The 18,097-nt window shown below is 35.6% G+C and overlaps 1 protein-coding gene and 3 pseudogenes across 3 annotated transcripts; 2 read left to right on the top strand and 2 right to left on the bottom strand.

The window, feature by feature from the left end:
- Positions 1-1,087, top strand: LOC148690378 (uncharacterized; annotated as a pseudogene).
- Positions 1,088-7,217: 6,130 nt separating this feature from the next.
- On the top strand, positions 7,218-11,828 carry LOC137709678 (uncharacterized; annotated as a pseudogene). Its single transcript, XR_015957030.1, has 12 exons — positions 7,218-7,479; positions 7,595-7,679; positions 7,767-7,837; positions 8,131-8,245; positions 8,342-8,421; positions 8,833-8,917; positions 9,017-9,097; positions 10,529-10,623; positions 10,785-10,873; positions 10,938-11,038; positions 11,144-11,221; positions 11,429-11,828. The product of XR_015957030.1 is annotated as an uncharacterized LOC137709678 (transcript).
- Positions 11,743-14,280, bottom strand: LOC137709689 (cytochrome c). Of its 2 annotated transcripts, none has more exons than XM_068448676.2 (3): positions 13,921-14,280; positions 12,891-13,024; positions 11,743-12,096 (listed from the first exon to the last, which is right to left on the bottom strand). In XM_068448676.2, the coding sequence occupies exons 1-3, from the start codon at positions 14,030-14,032 to the stop codon at positions 12,004-12,006; spliced, it is 339 nt and encodes a 112-aa protein (XP_068304777.2). In that variant the 5' UTR covers positions 14,033-14,280; the 3' UTR covers positions 11,743-12,003. The 2 variants fall into 2 exon arrangements, with proteins under 2 accessions (XP_068304777.2, XP_088542563.1); XM_088686437.1 differs by having other exon boundaries at positions 12,887-13,024; positions 13,921-14,159.
- Positions 14,281-14,597: 317 nt separating this feature from the next.
- LOC148690377 (CST complex subunit TEN1-like) lies at positions 14,598-15,550 on the bottom strand (annotated as a pseudogene).
- Positions 15,551-18,097: the final 2,547 nt, after the last annotated feature.

Here is an 18,097-nt window from a genome sequence, read left to right as displayed (position 1 = left end):
AAGGATGAAGGAGTGGATGATGAAGGAGTGCCTGATGAAAGGGTGACTGATGAAGGAATGGATGATGAAGGGGTGGATGATGAAGAAATGGCTGATGTGGGTGATGAATGAGCTAAAGAAGAAGATGAGAATGATAGTGACTTTATAAAAAAAGAATTTCCTGCTGATGAAGATCACTTAGAGTTTATGAAGTTTGTAGATGATCATGTGGATGCACATGAGGATGCAATGTTGGCTGGCATTAGGGAACAAAATAACCCACAGTTAGGGGAGGGATCTCGACAATAAAGGGAATGATTTGAAGAAAAGATTGATGTAAATGTTGTTGGTGAGCCAAATTACAATTCGGATGGCCTTCATAGTGTGCATGAAGATGAAGACGGTGGTCCAAGCAATAATGAGCAGTATCTTGAGTTTAATGAGAAGACTGACATGAAGAACCCACAATTGCCATTAGGGTTGATATTTAGGGATGCTACACAGCTCAGAAAAACAGTAGTTATGCACTCTATAATAAATGGGTATGTGGATGTCCATTTTCCACGAAATGAAAAGTTCAAGGTTGATGCAGCTTGTAAAGAAAGTTGTTCGTGGTTTGTCAAGTGTGGGAAGATGTGCAATTCAAACAACATGCAGATCAAGAAGATTTTAGATCATCACACGTATGGTAGATTATGGATGAATAGGAATATGAAATAGTCTTGGCTTATTGAGCAGTACTTGGAAATGATCTAACTTAATCCAACATGATATGTTGCTTCTTTTATGAACATCATTGAAGCTGAATGGAAACATGGTTGCTCGAAGATGAAAGCTTGTAGGGCAATGATTTCTGCTATGAAGATTATTGAGGGTAAACATGCTGAGCAATACACAAAATTGTGGGATTTTGCCGAGGAAATCAATAAGACAAACCCAGTGAGCACTGTGAAAATTATGTTGGATGAAGGAAGGTTTCAAAGGATGTATGTTTGTTTGGGTGCATGCAAGGAAGGTTTCAAGTATGGTTACAGAACCTTGATTGATTTAGATAGTTGTCATTTGAAGTCTCAGCATGTCGGTTAATTGTTGGTTGTTGTGCCGATAGATCCCAATGATGAAACTTGGGTGATAGCTTACCAGTTATTAAGATGGAGAACAAAGATTCCTAGATTTGGTTCTTGGAGATTCTAGCCGAGGATATTAGGATTATAAATTAGTATGGTTGGACATTTATTAGTGACAAGCAAAAGGGTTTAATTCCTGCATTCTTGACGATTCTTCCAGATTGTCACCACAGGTTTTATGTGCGGCATTTGAACACAAACTACAGAGAACAATTTAAGGATAAGGCATTGAAGGATGCTTTATGGGTTATTACCAAGACCACTACAATTCCACACTTTAGAAGAGCCATAGAGGAGATTAGATTGTTGAACGAAGATCCATATGATTGGCTCATGAAGAGACTTGTCATTCATTGACGTAGGTCTTATTTTCAAACGCATACCAAGTGTGAAATGTTGTTGGACAACTTGTGTGAAAGTTTCAATGTCGTGATATGAAGGCAAGATCCAAGCCAATTGTAACCATGCTTCAGATCCTTCATACCATGTTGATGAAAATGATTCAAATGAGAAGAGACATTATGGTGAGACAACCTCGAGATTTGTGCCCTAAGAATAAGGGGAGGATGCAAAAATGAACAGTGGTTGATGCATTGCTCAATGGTCTGGTGGGACTAAATTCCAAGTGGATGCTAGAGGAGGTAACCAATATGTTGTTAACTTAACTGAACGTACATGATCATGTCAGAGATATAACTTCACCAGAATTTCATGCAACCATGTCATTGATGCCATTAATTACAAGAGGGAAAAGTTAGAAGACTATGTGGATGTTTGTTATTCCAAGGTCATGTACTTGGAAATATATGGACGCTTAATCCAGCCAATGATTAGGATGTCGATGTGGGATGTCACTGAAAATCCACCTATCCAGACTCCTCTATATACTAGACAACCTGGAAGACCCAAGAAGAAGAGAAACAAATAGGCTGCAGAAATGGAGAAAAAAGCTAATCCTAGACAAAGTGAAGCCACTAACAAAAGTGGAGATATTCCACAGACACAACAGCTTTCAAGGAAAAGCCAAGGGACCCTTAAATATGAAATTTCTAAAAAATAGGGCCACAATACCAGGATCATCACAGACATCTTCCTACAAGACAAGAGGTGAAATATAACCCTTTACAAAGTTATGATTTCTAAGTTGATTTAAGACTTTGTTAATCCTAAAATCCTTTAATTTGTTTTAGGCATCAAGTTCTACACATGGAGCATCTAGTAATCCAGGTGGTGTACCAAGGAAGTGGGGAAGGAAACTCAAGATAAGAATTGTTCCACTTGTTTGATTGAGTTAGGATTTGTAAATGAACTTGTGGCCTATATTGTGATAACTTAGGGATTCCTTTGTATGCATTGGAGGTGGATATACTTTTGTGATAACTTGTGGCCTATATTGTTGTTGATTTGGATAATGTTGTACTAAACATTGGATGTAGGCATCAAGCACAACTAGAGGAGGTAATTCAAAGGTTCAAATAGATGGAGGAGTGAAGAAGAGAAAGACAAAGCAACCAAGAAAGTGAAAAGTGTTGTCATACAAGAAGAAACAGGGTTTTTGTTTATGTTGGAAATTTTTGTGAATGTTGGTAGCAGCTAGGAACTGTTATTTTGCTCCCAATTGGATTTGTAGCTTATTAGGAACTGTTATTTTGCTAGTGGCTGGATATCCTTTTGGGAACATGCTAGCTTTTTAGGGTTAGGAATTGTTATTTCCAGTTGGACTCCTAGATGTTAGGTTTGGTTTCCAATATATGGAACATGCTTGTTATTTTCAGTTGAATTCTTGTGAAATATACTGCTAATTTAGTTGCCTATTTGGATATTAGAATGCATTTTTGCCTATTCATTGATTATCAGGTTCAATTATGTAGGAATATGCATTTCTGCATTTTGGATTGCATCTAATGCAATTGTTCATAATTTAGCCACCAAAACCCATAAAGAAATAGGAATTTTAAAAAAAAAATATATATATATATATATATTGGGCGGGAAATTTGAAAATTTGCCCACGTGGCACTTTTCGCTGAGTTGGCATGACATGGCAGATAGATATCTATGTGTCCAAGTTTTGGAGGGAGTGGGCTGACGTGTAATGGGGTCCACTACTACCACGTTAGCTCTTAACAGACCAATGGATGAAAAGTGTAAATGAGGTATATATTGAAATAAAATAGTACGTGAGGTATGAAAGTGAATTTTTTTTGAAGATGTTGTATAAAGTTGCAATAGACCTTAAACATGAGGTGGTAAAGTGTAGTTTACCTAAAGAAAACACTTGAAACTTAGAAAACCAATGGCTGAATTGTAGCAAAGTTTATTCATTTATACCACGAGTTTAGTTTTCGTCCATGAACTTTAGTAATAGTTTATCTTGTTCTCGAATTATGCCATTTGTTACACTAGTAATTCTTTTTGTTAACTCCGTTAAATTTTTTGTTAAGTTGAAGGGTAAAATAGAAATTTCATCCAAACAATAAAATAATTTTTTTAAAGAGAAATAATTGGGTTCTCAAGGATTGAAAGGGAACTCCTCCTTAAAATATTTCGTGACCTATTCACAGAACTTCGTACTTATGGTTGAAACTTCTTAAGAATTGACTAAACAATCTTAGTTTTAATTATTTTTTACATAGGTGATCTTTTCAAAGTGATTTATGATATAAACGGTTTTAATCATCAACACAAAATTATGTGAACAAACCACGAAGTATTTTAAAGAGAAACTCACCTTTAACCTTAAAATTATGTGAACAGACCACGGTTTTGATCAAGCTCTTCTCCTTTTTCAATAAACTAGATTTTTTATGTAATAGACCAATGTACCTTTAAATTTGACGGAAGAGAAAGAGAGATTGGACTGAAGAACCACTCATGCAATACAAAGTTAAGTTGGAGGATGAGAGAAACTAATAGAGTTCTAGGACGAAAACTAAACATGGGGTAAAGTTCAGGGACCTTTGCTACACGAACCCAAAACTAATTAACAAAGGTTTCTATCAACATCATAGGACACTATAAATGATAGCAAAACAATCTATTCGAAACTCAAATGTGAATACAAGAGAACAATTGGAACAACAATATTAAGAAATCGAATTTTGATTTGGATTTGATCCAAATATGGTTTGAATCTTATTTTGATAATTGTCATACAAGCCCCAAGCAAGCGTAAACACATGCAAAGGTGCGAAATCGAGAAAGGAAAATATTCACAATCATGCCATGCTACGGTAATTAAATTGGACGTTTGTATAAATCATGCAAAACTCATACAAATCCACGCATACTCGTCACACCAAGCTCTATCATGCTAACTACTATTCACGCTACAATAAGCCCAAGTCACATGCTTGGGGCTTGCCAAGATTATGGAAGACTTTAGGCTGCTTGGGAGCCCAAAAATCCAAGCCCACAATCTTTGAAGTCCATGTAGGTGAGTTTGAGAGAGAACAAACCTAGTTTCCTTATTTCCCTAGCAAGTCAACCAATCCATAGGTGAATTGTGATCCGAAGATCGACTGACCCAGGAAAGTAGCACCTCAGGAAGAAGGCGCACCACAGACTTCATGAGAACAACAACGTTCAGTTGTCTTACACCAAAAATGAAGGTGGCAATAACGCAGGAGAAAAGGAAATGAAGACTTAGCCATAACTATAGATTCCTTAGGAAGCTTGGAAATGAATCATTCACCTATAAAAGAAAGGTCAGAAGTCTTAAAGGGGAAGGGAGTGCAATACAGGTAAAAAGAAAGGAGATATATAGAACGTTAGGAGGAGGATCCAAGGTTGTGTTGCACCAATCTAATTAAATCACTCTCTAAGTGCAAAGGACCTTGAATCTTTGGGATGATCACCTTCCCGCAACCATATTGTCTTCCTTAACTTCCTTCAATCCTATCAGTATAAAGAGAAGCCTTCTTAGAATCCTAGGAAGATTAGATTGTCCAACCTAGAACACCATGCAATCATGCATACCCTCTCTCATGCTAAACTGATAAACTTCTAGTTTCCACACCATGCCTCACTTGAGCAAGCCATTATTTACTTAACCACACCATCTTTTGAGCCATTAATCTAACCAGGGTATTTCATAAGACGTGCTAATTTTTCTGAGATATTCAGGAAATTGGTATGAAAGCGAACCAAGAGAGGCACTTGCAAATCCTAAGTACACCTCGACCTAAAAGTCCCCCAACAAGAATAAACTCCCATATTAGTGAGATACCTTTATTTTTTAGGTATCCAATACCTAAAATTTATGAGACTTACATATTTAATATTTTTTTTAACTATGTTTTTGTTATTGTATATAACGTTTAGGAAAATACTAGAGAGAATATGTTGCTGGACCATATTTTGTAGATTACATGATGTAGCGGTTAGTGATTTAAATCGGAAATCCAATCATCAACCGCTATATTATGTGGTCTATAAAATATAATTCAAATAAATGGTTTGTCTAGCATCACCCATTTACGTTTAGATTTATTTTTATTTTAGTAAAATCTGGAATTTATCCTCAATTTTCACTCTAATCTAAAGGGGGTGTAGTCAATTTGGATTTCAGAGGATTTTAATGGATTTTTTTAAGTGACAGATTTCAAAGGATTTTAATAGATTATACAATTCCATATGGATTTTGACAGATTATTATGGATTTCTATTATAGATTTTTATAGATTTGTATGGATTTCTTAGGATTTCTTTTTTGACTCCTACAACATAAATTATTTTCTCAGTGCACAATCTGAAAAAGACGTAAGCATATGTATATTGATATGGAAATATAAACCAATCAAATATGTCTTTTCTTTCTCTTTCTCATTTGAATTGTGATTTATTTAGGAAAAATAATTTTAACTAATCAAAACATGTAGTGCTTCTTAAATTAAATGTCTCAAAATTAGCCATTTTTCCTCAACAATTTATTAGTTCATAATGTGTTATTCAGTATAAAGTACAAGTTACCAATATAAATAGGCTTTGGAAGATGCTTGCACCCTTACACAAACATGATTACACGAAAAAGAACAGAAAGCTTGAATTGGCAATAAGATTCTTAGTAGTTCCAAGAGTTCAATTAACATGGTAAAAAATTAACACATTAAGATAAAACACATAATCATTACAAGAACTGCTAGTAGCTATTAACACTTCCCATCAAAGCATTGCAAGAACTACTATTACACAGTCCAAAATAAAGGAAATAAAAAATTCAAAAAATATTGTACAATTCAAAAAATTCAAGTTTGCAACTAGGATGGTTACAGATGAACGTGAAAGGAAATCAGGTTGGCAGGTTCTATGTTTGAAAGAAAATGGGGAGTGAGAAAGAAAAATCGAGTTGCAGAATGGAGAGAGAGAGAGAAAGAAAGAGTGAAGGGGTTGAAAAGAAATCATAGGAGTGGAGGAGGATTTTGTTATGCTTATAATCCCTTTTCAAGTCTAACAAAATCTCTTATTGAAAAAAAATCCTTCAAAATCTTTGAATTTTTTAATATCTATAGATTTGCATGGACTTTATAAAAATCCTTTAAAATCTCAGTTGACTACATCAGGATTCTAAAGTCATTTAAAATCCTTTAATTGACTATCCTGTATTTGAATGGATTCTTTTAAAATCTTTTAAAATCATAGTTGACTACACCATGATTCTAAAGTATTTTAAAATCTTTTAAAATCCTCATTTGATTACACCCCTTAAATTTAGTTCGTAAACCAAAATCAATTAATTAAGGTGAAAGTTAACTAAACCTAAACTTTAAACTCGGACTTGAGAGGATTTTAAAAGACTTTGAAATCCTAATGTAGTCAATTAAAAGATTTTAAAGGATTTTAAAATTCATCCAAATCTAAGTGTATTAAAAAAATTAAGATTTTGAAGGATTTCAATAAGTTGTAGATTTTGTGAGATTTGAGAGCAAAAAGTATATATAACCAAGACTAAAAAGAATTCAACCTCCTAGGATTTCAAATCCTTCCACTACAATCCATTCAAATTATTTAAAATCCATATAAATTTTATAAAACTCTTTAATCCTCTTAAATCCTATAAAACCTATTATTTTTAAAATCTTAATTTGACTGCGCCACTTTATTTTTTTGTTCATAACTTCATTGTTAAGTTTGTGAAACTGTGAAAACAGAGAAAACAGTCAGTAACCGGCGCATCGAACGGGGAGTTGGGTTTGGTCTGGTTTTTATTTCGTCCCACACTGACCTCAGCAACCGAACCGATCTATTGCAGCCACGGCCATGGATTCATCAAACCTCTCCTCGCTTCCGGAGGACACCCTCGAAGACAATCAACAGCAACCGCCACCCCAACCCCGACCTTTGCCTCACCTCGTCCCGATCGCCCTCCCACTCAGTGAGTTGTTCTTCTCAACTCGCCTCCCTGCACTTCCAGTTTTCATATTTTAGCTTCTGGGTCTCGAGGGCATCACAATGCAATGCTTTCTCACGTGCTGTTGTTGTTGTTGCAGGACTAGTTCAGAAAGGTACTCAGCTTTGGATTGGAAGGAGTATTTCGACAAAGAGGATGATATCAGCATTCTGGACTCCAATGATGTGAGTCTACCTGTGTAGAATTTTGAATTTTCCGATTCCGCTACGTGTTTATGATCTTCAAATGTGCTTACCCTTTCGTTGTTTCAGATTTTTCATATATACACGGCAGGAACTGATGGACCAGTTGTATTCTGTCTACATGGAGGTGGTTACTCAGGGTATGTTTGAATGAGTATTTGGTTTTTCGGGTTTCAATTGTTCAGGTTGAGCTGAAACATCTTCTGTTTCTTTCTGGGTTTGCATGTTTACAAGTAAAGCAATCACATTTTGATGTAATAATCTAATTATTGTGTTGCAGTTAATTGAATTAGCTCATAGTTTCATGAACATTGAATGGTAACTATTTTCGATGTATCTGCTTTAGTTTCATCAGCACATTGTATTTATTTTTATGCTTGGATACTTTGAAAATCTGGTATGCTATGGTAGATTACATGATTTATTTGCCCAGGCTCTCATTTGCCTTGTGAGCAAGTAAAATTAAGAAGAAAGCTCGGGTAGTTGCCATGGACTTGAGAGGACATGGAAAATCAACCACTGCAAATGATACCGATCTTTCTATTGAGGTAAAATACTGTCAAAATAGGATTGATGAACTTAAATTATGTTGGTTGGACCATCTATTCCTCTATTAGTAGGCTTATCTGTTCTCTTATTTGCAGACTATGTGCAATGATGTTCTGGCTGTTGTGAAAGCAATGTATGGAGATTCCCTGCCTGCAATTGTGCTTGTTGGCCACAGGTTGTAGTCTTTTAATAATATACTTTCCGTTGAAGTTTTCATAGTACATTTCGTTCAGTTTGGATGTTTTTCTTGAGAGAAGTGAATTTAACACTTACTAGGTGTATAAAAAATATCGGTAATCAACTTTTTGGGTTCTCTCTTTTTAATGACTTACATTACCATACTTATGAAATACTCCTGAGGTTTTGGGCTTGAAAGCATGCAACATTTATGAAATAATCTGTAGCTCATTATCTGAATACTGCTATTAGCTGCAGGAATAGACTTTTTTTTTCTTTTTTTTTTTTGGTAGAAGAGCATATTAATGATTATTGAAAAAATCCCGATTGCATTTTCTTAAGCTCTATATAGTAACCGTGTTCCAAATTTTCACATTAATCATTAATGACTTATGTCACTGTCGTACAGTATGGGAGGGTCAGTTGCTGCGCATATCGCCGCAAAGAAAGCATTATCTAGCTCGGCTGGGCTGGTTGTTGTTGATGTTGTAGAGGTTTGGTTACTGAAGAATTAGTTTCAGCATTGTTTGTGACTAGTTGCCTTTAGTGGCATACATGCAGTCAAATTACACTGGCATTTGTAAATATTTCAGGGAACAGCTTTGGCTTTGTTGGTTCATATGCAGAAAATCCTATCAGGCCGGGTGCAACGTTTTTCAAGCATTGAAAAAGCGGTATATCTTCAAACCCTAATGACTCTAACTTTTTGTACCTTCTTGCATGCATGAGTGGCTTGAAGCACAATTTTGTTCAAAAAATGCGCTGCAATAGAGGCATCACACTTGAAGATGAACAAATTAAAACAAAGATTCTTAATGGCAGGATGCACATATGTAAATGTGATCAAGGCATATATGTCTTGTTAGGGAATAATTAAAGGGGCATCCTTGAACTTAGGGGTCAACCTAATTTCTTCCTGACCTCCAGTGTCATTAATGTAGGGCCTAATCATTAAATCTTACTGCCAAACAAATCCATTCAACTACCTTTGTGCAATTTCTTTCCGAATTTCCTGGACAGAATATTGATTAATGAATTAAAAACAAAAATACAAAACTTTTAGGACCCCATAACTACCATGAGCTCCACATCCACTCTTGTACATTAGTTCAATGGTGCAGATTATTATTCCAGCAACTGATTGTTACTGCAAACACATCCTCTACCACAAATGTAGTCCACTCCAATCCCATTGAATATGATTGGAGATGATCATGTTCTTGTGGTGATCACCTTTGTCAACTTTTACGGCGGCAACTTTTTTTCTTCAAATCTCTCTCTTTCTTTTTTTATTATTTTTAAATTTAAGGGGAGTGGGGGGGAGAGTTTGAAACTTTTACAATAATTAAGGGGAGGGGGGAGTTTTGAACCCGGGACACATAGGTAGAAACCCAACAACCTATCCACTAGGATATTAGACCACATGCCATTTTCTCGTTTCAGGGCCCCAAAATATTATAAATCAGGTTACAAATCTCTCTCTTTTATTCAACTTCATCTCGTAGCAGTGTTGATGGTGCTGAAGATGTCAGTGCCAGCTGGTTGTAGGCTATGGTAACCATTGCAAGATAAAAGTTTTTTAATATATTATTTTATTTGGTATTTTCCATATTTTTACGTGGAAAATCATGAGCATGTTACAATCATAATGATCTATTAACAAATTTGGTTGAGGAAAAGGGCTTTTTGCAATTTTTAGTTTCGGGGAAACAGTGTTTAATTGAATTTATTGGTAGCACCAAAGAGAAAAGGGTTAAAGGTGGACACTGGAATTGGCCCCAATTTCAAGGAGGGATTTTGAAGTCTCCCCTTCTGTTTTATTGTGGACTTCACTCTTATAATCACTTTTTGTTCTTGTTTGGTATGCCCACAATGGAAAGTAAAGTTGTTTAAATTCCTTGGATTACGATCATGGCATTCGTTATACTTTTTCATGATCAAGGGAAGTAAAGTGATTTGGAATAAAACTTTTGAGAAAACTAGGAAAATGGAGATTGTCAGAAGTCAGAACCAAATGGCTTCCCTCATATACATGTTGTTATGAAAAAAAGATAATAGATTGGGATGAATCCTTGTGCTGAATTTGAAAATTTATTCCTGTGTAGATTGAATTGAGTGTGGGGGGAGGTTCTTTGAGAAACATTGAGTCTGCTCGGGTGTCAATACCTTCCACATTAAAGTATGATGATTCAAAGAAATGGTATGTATTTATGTATTATGTACCATATACTGCTCCTTTACAATTACTGTAAGATTACGATAATTTATCCACTTGCATGATCCATTGTTGTATTCTTTTTTCAGGTCTCTGTTAATCCTAGTCCTGTACATAACAGGCACAGTTTTGTTATTGTTCTGCAGTTACATTTATAGAGCATGACTTGAAGAAACAGAACAATATTGGAAAAGCTGGTATGTCCAATATTTCTTTGGTTTTCTTTTGTGCGTGTGTGCTTGCTATGATCAGAATTAATTTGGGTCAAGAAAAATGACTGCAATCAAGGAATGATGTAGGCTGGGTTTTTCTTTTTTTTTGCAACAGAGCTCTCACAATTGGTCAAATGCAAGGCAAGTTCCAAATGGTTGTCGTCAGACATACCGGGCATGCCATACAAGTATGTGTTCTGTTTATCTTCCTTGTATTTTTTGCCTTATGAAAGAGTTACTTTTTTCCAATCTATAAAAGGTAACTAGAACTTTGATGTCCCAAATTTCTGCAGGAAGATGTACCGGATGAATTTGCAACACTAGTAACTAATTTTGTATCTCGTAATCGCATAGGCCCTCGTGGAGTTGAGGTTAGCATTCGCATCCTGATAGAAAATGTCATACAACGTATGGAGATTTGTTGTACTTGTGATATTTTCGTTTCATGAAACCTTTCTGATTCCTTCAAAATCAGAGTATCACACCCTGAAATATGTTCGCCATTTGCCACCTTCAACATGTCTCGTTTTTTGGGGTCAATTTTAACATGTCTGTTTATATGATACATCGTGTTGCAGATTCCAGGACTCCGTCGGCCATGTCAGTCCAAACCTTGAATCAAAGGCTGGGTGACTAAATTTGGGACCTCCATTGTTATATTTGGGAGAGCAACGGGTGAAATATTCAATTTCTTTCGGCCAACGATCGACATTTATATAGGTTACTCGAACAAGGAGCAAGCCAAGAGGCCACCCACAAAAGAGAACTCAACGCTCAATAGTCGCCGTCTTTTGTTCGGCCATTTTATGAGTCGCCGTCTTTTGTTCGGCCATTTTTGCTCGGCTAGACGGAAACCCGTTGCCTATAATTCAAACCTTATTCTACAGTGTGATTTGTATCAACCAGGAAAATTTATCATCATTAAACTGGCATTTTCGCCAAGTTCACATAATCTAGTCACGTCTTAATTGAATTGAATATGTTGTGTTTGCCAATTACAGCAATTACAGCAACCCCTTCCTACAAAAACAAAAGCAAGCTCGACATGCAAACAAGAATTGCAGACATTGAACGTCCGTTTTAAATTTTATTGGCAAAAAAATAGTACCGTCCGCCTCGTATGAAGTGACCACCTCTAACTACTGCAAAATGTTTATGCAGTAGATTGCTTCAAATATGAAATGAGATCAGCACGATCCTGCGGCTTCTTCAATCCAGGGAACACCATCTTGGTTCCGGGAATGTACTGCGTAACAACAATTACACCCGATCAGGATATTGTAGAATAAACTCAACTGCACAAGTTAAACATACACCGAGATTCTTCACTCGTTATAAAAGTTATAAGAACATTGGATTGTCCACATCAATGAACTGTCACTACCTAACACATGCAAGGGGATCCGATAGCTTCCAAACAAAACGGGAAATTTCTTGAAAAGTTTTTAGATCTAGAACGAACACTGAATTTACGTAAAATTATACATAAAGAGACAATTGTAGTGTACGAATAGAGAATGTTGATCGCAAACCCGTCTTATTTTCCCACTCCGGATTTAATGACAATGTGATGGCAATGAGGACACAGGGTGAGTGGGCAAATAAGATAGTTGGGAACAGCACTCAAATAACAATTTACTGAACAAAAGAAATCCTTCATATTTTGTTAGTCCACCAAAACTTTTCCCAGCTGCTCTTTATATAGAGCAACTGTTTTGTATATGTTAACCAAAACTTTATTTCATGCTCGTATATCAAATTGTCAATTGAAAAAAGAAAACCTCTATATGTATACTCGCACCCGTTCTTTTATGTGAACATACCAACACGCTTACACTTCATGCACCTAGATGTCACACGGATTCAAAATGGAACCTACATGCATGAATGATTGATAAGTGCAATTACCAGTCAATGACGACGCATGTCTACCTCAAATGCTAGTATGAACCTAACCGGTTAAAGGTGTTGTAAGCTAATGCTCTAAGTAACTGTGAAATCGCCGGTCATGAGGCATGGCAAACAGAGAAAATTGCATACCTTCTTAGGGTTCAACAAGTAATCATACAAGGTATTTTCCTCCCATGTCACAGCCTTGTTCTTGTTAGCAGCAGAGTATGAGTATCCAGCACCCGTACCAGACTGCCTCCCAAAAAGTCCATTCAGATTGGGTCCTGAACGTTTTAACAATTGTAAGTTAACAGCTTTTTTAAAATAAAAAAAAATAACTTCAAATTGAACTGAAAGCCAACAAAGACCGCACGTATCAATATCAATAGATATAGAAACAGAACAATCAAGTCAAAAGTATAAATGCAAGTCTATGCAATCACCAAGCCAGGGTTTCATTTTATATACGGATGCTAAGAAGCATCAAAACTTAATAAAAAAGAAAAGCATCAATGATGCAACCAAACTTAATCAAAATTCGTTGAAAACATAATAAACAAAGCTCGTCTCATCAACCTAAAGCAACATATACAATTTCCTAGTAATGTCGAGAAGCATCAAAACGTTTTATATATTAACAATCACAAAGCACGAAAACTCATAACAAACAAACATAATTTTCCTTCAGATTATGAAATAACAATCACAGATCAAAGAGAAAAATAACCTTTTTCGTCATTGATTTATGAATTACTCGCATAACTCACAAAGCAATTAAATCATTTCTAACCAAAATAAAAAAACTCAAGAAAAATTGATCAACATTTGGACCTAAAACTACTTGAACCGCTCAATTCCATTGGCATAAAACCACAACAACTGAAACTCTAGTTCTAGTCGATTTTCTCAGGCACCAAAATGTAAAAACTAATATAAAAATGGAAAGATGAACAACCTAATAACGTAATCCATCAGATCTAAACAGATAAGCAAGAATCGAATCAGCAATCCAAATAAACAAATCGAAACAAAAATCAAAATACTCAAATCCAAAAACCAGATGCAAAAAAGGGATTATAATTGTGAGATCCGAAGAAAGATCAAGAAAATCATCGAAATCAAAACCAAAACTTATCAAAGGAAAATCGAGGTTTAGTGAAGGGAGAGAAGATGAGATTACCCTGCTTGTGACCGGCGCCTTTCTCGACGGTATGGCACTGAGCGCACTTGGTCTTGAAGATTTTCTCTCCGGTCTTGGCAACTCCGGGTGGAGCTTCGGCAAACGACGCCATTTCTCGAGAAATCTAGAGAGAGAGAGAGAGAGAGCGGGAGAGGAGAGAGATCAGGATTAGGGTTTGCAGACGAGAGCTTTTGATTTTCGACAGAGACGCACCGAAACGAACTCTCTCCAAATTTATTTATTTTCCGTGGAATCTTCCAGACGAAGAAGCGAGGAAGGGAACGTGGTGTGCCGCAGGCCCTAGGTTTTGGTGACGTGGCGTGTTTTGAGTGGAGCATACTTTTCGTAGCGTGATGATAATGCGGACCGTTCGTGTGGAGGCCTCGGGCCTTTTCATGTTGAACGAAAAAATGTAGGGCTGGTTTGGAAAACACTTTTAAAATAATTGAAACTTGTTTTTTTGTGAAAATGATTTTATAATTGATTTTTAGTAAAAATTTAAGTAGATTTTGAAAAAATATTTTATGTATTTTTTGGAAGAAGTATATATTTGTTGCTTTTTTCAAAAAATACTTAAATCGTTTTTTAATTCAAAATTCATTTCATCAAAAACACTTTTAATCATTTTAAAAATCATTTCAATCATTTTAAAAGTACTTTCAAATAAGACATTGGGTCTAGTCCTGTTCTATCTAATTACAAGATTCGGTCCAACATATCAAATCAAGACTACAACTATGTATTTAGGGGTGGACGGGGTTCAGTTTGGTGCGATTTTGGTGAAATCAAAACCAAAATTGCAAGTTTTTGCGGTTTGGTTCGGTGCGGTTTTGAAGTTAAAACCAAAATGAAACCAAACCATTTGGTTCTGTTCTGTTTGGTTTTAAACGGTTTTGGTTTGGTTTCATTGTTTGGACAAACTATTTACCTACTTGTATATCATTTCATCCAATTCAATAAAAATGTTTTGGTGTTTGAAAACACTATTATGGTTACCTAATGCATTATGACATTACAAAAAATAAATTATTCATCCAATTCAATAAAAAAAAATTTTGGTGATTCAACTTACTTTGCAACTCGTAAAAAAAGATTGGCACCAAAATACTAAGTGAAAGTAATTGTAATTTACCACTAACCTCATTGTCCAGTTGAATAAGCAACTCGCCAATGAACTGGTAGACCGATCCAACTCGAAGTATAGTTATGAGATTTATGATATCAAAGAATTGAATCTACACGTTTTGAACCTTCCAATTTTAAAACTATGAAAATTTCCGAACTGGAGGTCCAAATAAAACTTAGGGATTTAATTTGTTATAGATGATTGGAAAGCAAATAAAAGAGGAACACAATCAATTTACACAACGCAACATAAAACTACCACTAAAAATGGGAAAGGTAGAAGTCTTACTTTCCGGTTACTCGTAACGAAGCTCCTTGCTTGAAGTATAAGGAAGATGGATGCAGGTCTTACAGTGTAACCAATGCCCCAGATTCTCAGTGCATTTAAAACACGAGCATATACACTATATGTCATACACAAGTGAAAGAATACTTGAAAACTTGTAAAATAACACACGATGTATCAACCCGTATTCCGAGCATATTGAAATATCTCTTGTGCCATTGCTATTTTATATGCTCCCATTTATACCAAAATTATTGAGGAGTTACTCAAACGATTTATAATGATTAATTTATTTTATTTTTAAAAAGTCAGTTTTATGAAAAGGAAATCGGTAGAAGTATTTTTATTAGGGGCTTTTAATTCCGGTCCACTTCATCCAAATTACATTGGGTTTAGTCCTGTTATATCTAATTACAAGATGCGGTCTAACGTGCCAAATCAAGACTAAGACTATGTAAATATATCTAAGAAAATATTATTGACACTTTAAAAATCTCATTTTACACTCTTCACAAGTGTTTGGAGTGTGGAATGAGATTTTTAGAATACCAATAATAATTTTCTAGATTTATTGAAGTTAAATTGTAATCGTGGTTGAAGGTGAGTGAAGTCGACCGCGACTGGTAATGTTAGAGTTAAGTTGATGAAATATTCTGATGTTTTTAGGGAATATTATGTCGCCGTTACAAAATATTTCATCGTCTCCTTCCCTTTTCACGGGTCGCCGGAGTCGCTGTCAAATTTTACAATAGTGTCACTTTTGAACCGGTTGCTCATTGTCTCTCTGTCCCTTTCACTGCTCGTCCTTCTTTCCGTGAGCATCAAATCGGCTGCCACGGAAATGTGACAATTTGGAATTGAATTGGAATATTATTCTTTTTTTTATAAAACTTCGATGGTACGAAGGGAATTTTATTAATAACGATAAAATGAGTTATATCTAGTCATGAAGTACATAAACTTAACCCATCATAATACAAGGAAATAAAAACACATGAAAATAGAGGCGGGAACATAAACCTTACTCTTCTAAAAACAAAAACAGTAATGATACAAGGAAAAAAAGGAGGAACTTAAAACCTAACTCCTCTATAGTCAAACCTAAACGTCTAAACCTGCAAAACAAATCGAGAATATTTGAATTTGTTAGAAATGTCAATGTCCAAACATCAAAAATCATCGATCTTCGTCAATGTCGAAACTTGGATAAGTCTGCATTCGTACAAAGTTGATGAGATTGGTATATTTGGTTGAAGGTTGTGAATCCCAAATTGGGATGTATAATATTCTGGTTGGAATGAATTCATATGATTTTATAAAGGATAAATCACCAAAATTGTCCCTGAGATTTGCATAACTCATCACTTTGGTTTCTGAAATTCCAAATCGATAAAAGTGGTCCATGAGATTGTCCACCATCTATCATTTTAGTCATTCTGTTTAAAACTCCGTTAAAGTGTCCCGAAGCTCTTGGCCGGAAGTTTGGGCAATTTTCAAAGTTTCGTAACTCAATCGTTTCTTAACCAAATTTGACCCATAATATATCAAAATGAAGATAGGAAAGTGTAGAATAAGATTATACCATTTCAAAGCTCAATAGTTGCCGAAGATGGCCGAAAAATAGCCTCAAAGTTGACTAGTCCGAGCAAAAACTGGAAAACTCGCCGGAAACTGGGTAAACTTTAAACGTTCATAACTTCTTCAATACTCAACGAAATCAAGTGATTTAAAAACGAAAATCATACTTATCGACGAGACAAAGAGAATGGTACCTTTTTAGATTGCTAGATCGCCGTGGTTTAGCCAGAAAACGGCTCAAAAGTGGCTAACTCGAGACCAAGACAGCCACTTCGAGCCGTTTTCTGGCCAAACCACGGCAAGTTAGCCATTGAAAAAGGTACCATTATCTTCATCTTGTCGAGAAGTATGATTTTCGTTTTTGAATCACTTGATTTCGTTGAGTATTGAAGACGTTATGAACGTTTAAAATTTACCTAGTTTCCGACGAGTTTTTTAGTTTTCGCTCAGACCAGTCAACTTTGAGGCTATTTTCCAGCTATCTCTGGCAACCATTGGGCTTCGAAATAGGTATAATCTTATTCTACACTTTCCTATCTTCATTTTGATATATTATGGGTCAAATTTGATTAAGAAACGATTGAGTTACGAAACTTTGAAAATTGCCCAAACTTCCGGCCAAGAGTTCCGGAACACTTAACGGAGTTTTTAATGGAATGACCAAAATGATAGATGGTGGACAATCTTAGGGACCACTTTTATCGATTTGGAATCTCAAGGACCAAAGTGATGAGTTATGCAAATCTCAGGGACCATTTTGGCGATTTACCCTTTTATAAATTTTCATCCACTAGTTGTTATTAGGTTTTCTTGGTTAATTTTCAGAGATCTATTTACATGTTGGAATGAACCTAGCAGTGATCATCACCTACACACTAATATGAAACACAATTAGTTTTGCTCTTTAAATGTGAATATATAAAAGCTCGTTTTGATGTGCTTTCAAAATGATTGAAAGCGCTTAAAAAAAAAATGTTTCTAGGTTTCAGAAGCACTTAAAGTGGTTTCTGCATTCAAGTGTTTTTCCAAAATTAAGTTAGAAGTCCGGTCATGAACTCGACAACTCCGCCACTCTGTTTCGAGGCAATGGGCGAAGTTTGAGCGACTTCACTAGACCGACCATACTTGTTCTGCAAGACACGGGATCTGATCCGGGTATGGAATCAGCTAGATCTCGATATACCTTGC

The sequence above is a fragment of the Pyrus communis genome, chromosome 15 (assembly GCF_041283825.1).
Source record: "Pyrus communis isolate YQ-2024b chromosome 15, ASM4128382v1, whole genome shotgun sequence".
Classification (NCBI taxonomy): domain Eukaryota; kingdom Viridiplantae; phylum Streptophyta; class Magnoliopsida; order Rosales; family Rosaceae; genus Pyrus; species Pyrus communis.
Note: the sequence above shows the minus strand (reverse complement) of the source record. Positions and strands in the feature narration are given on the sequence as shown.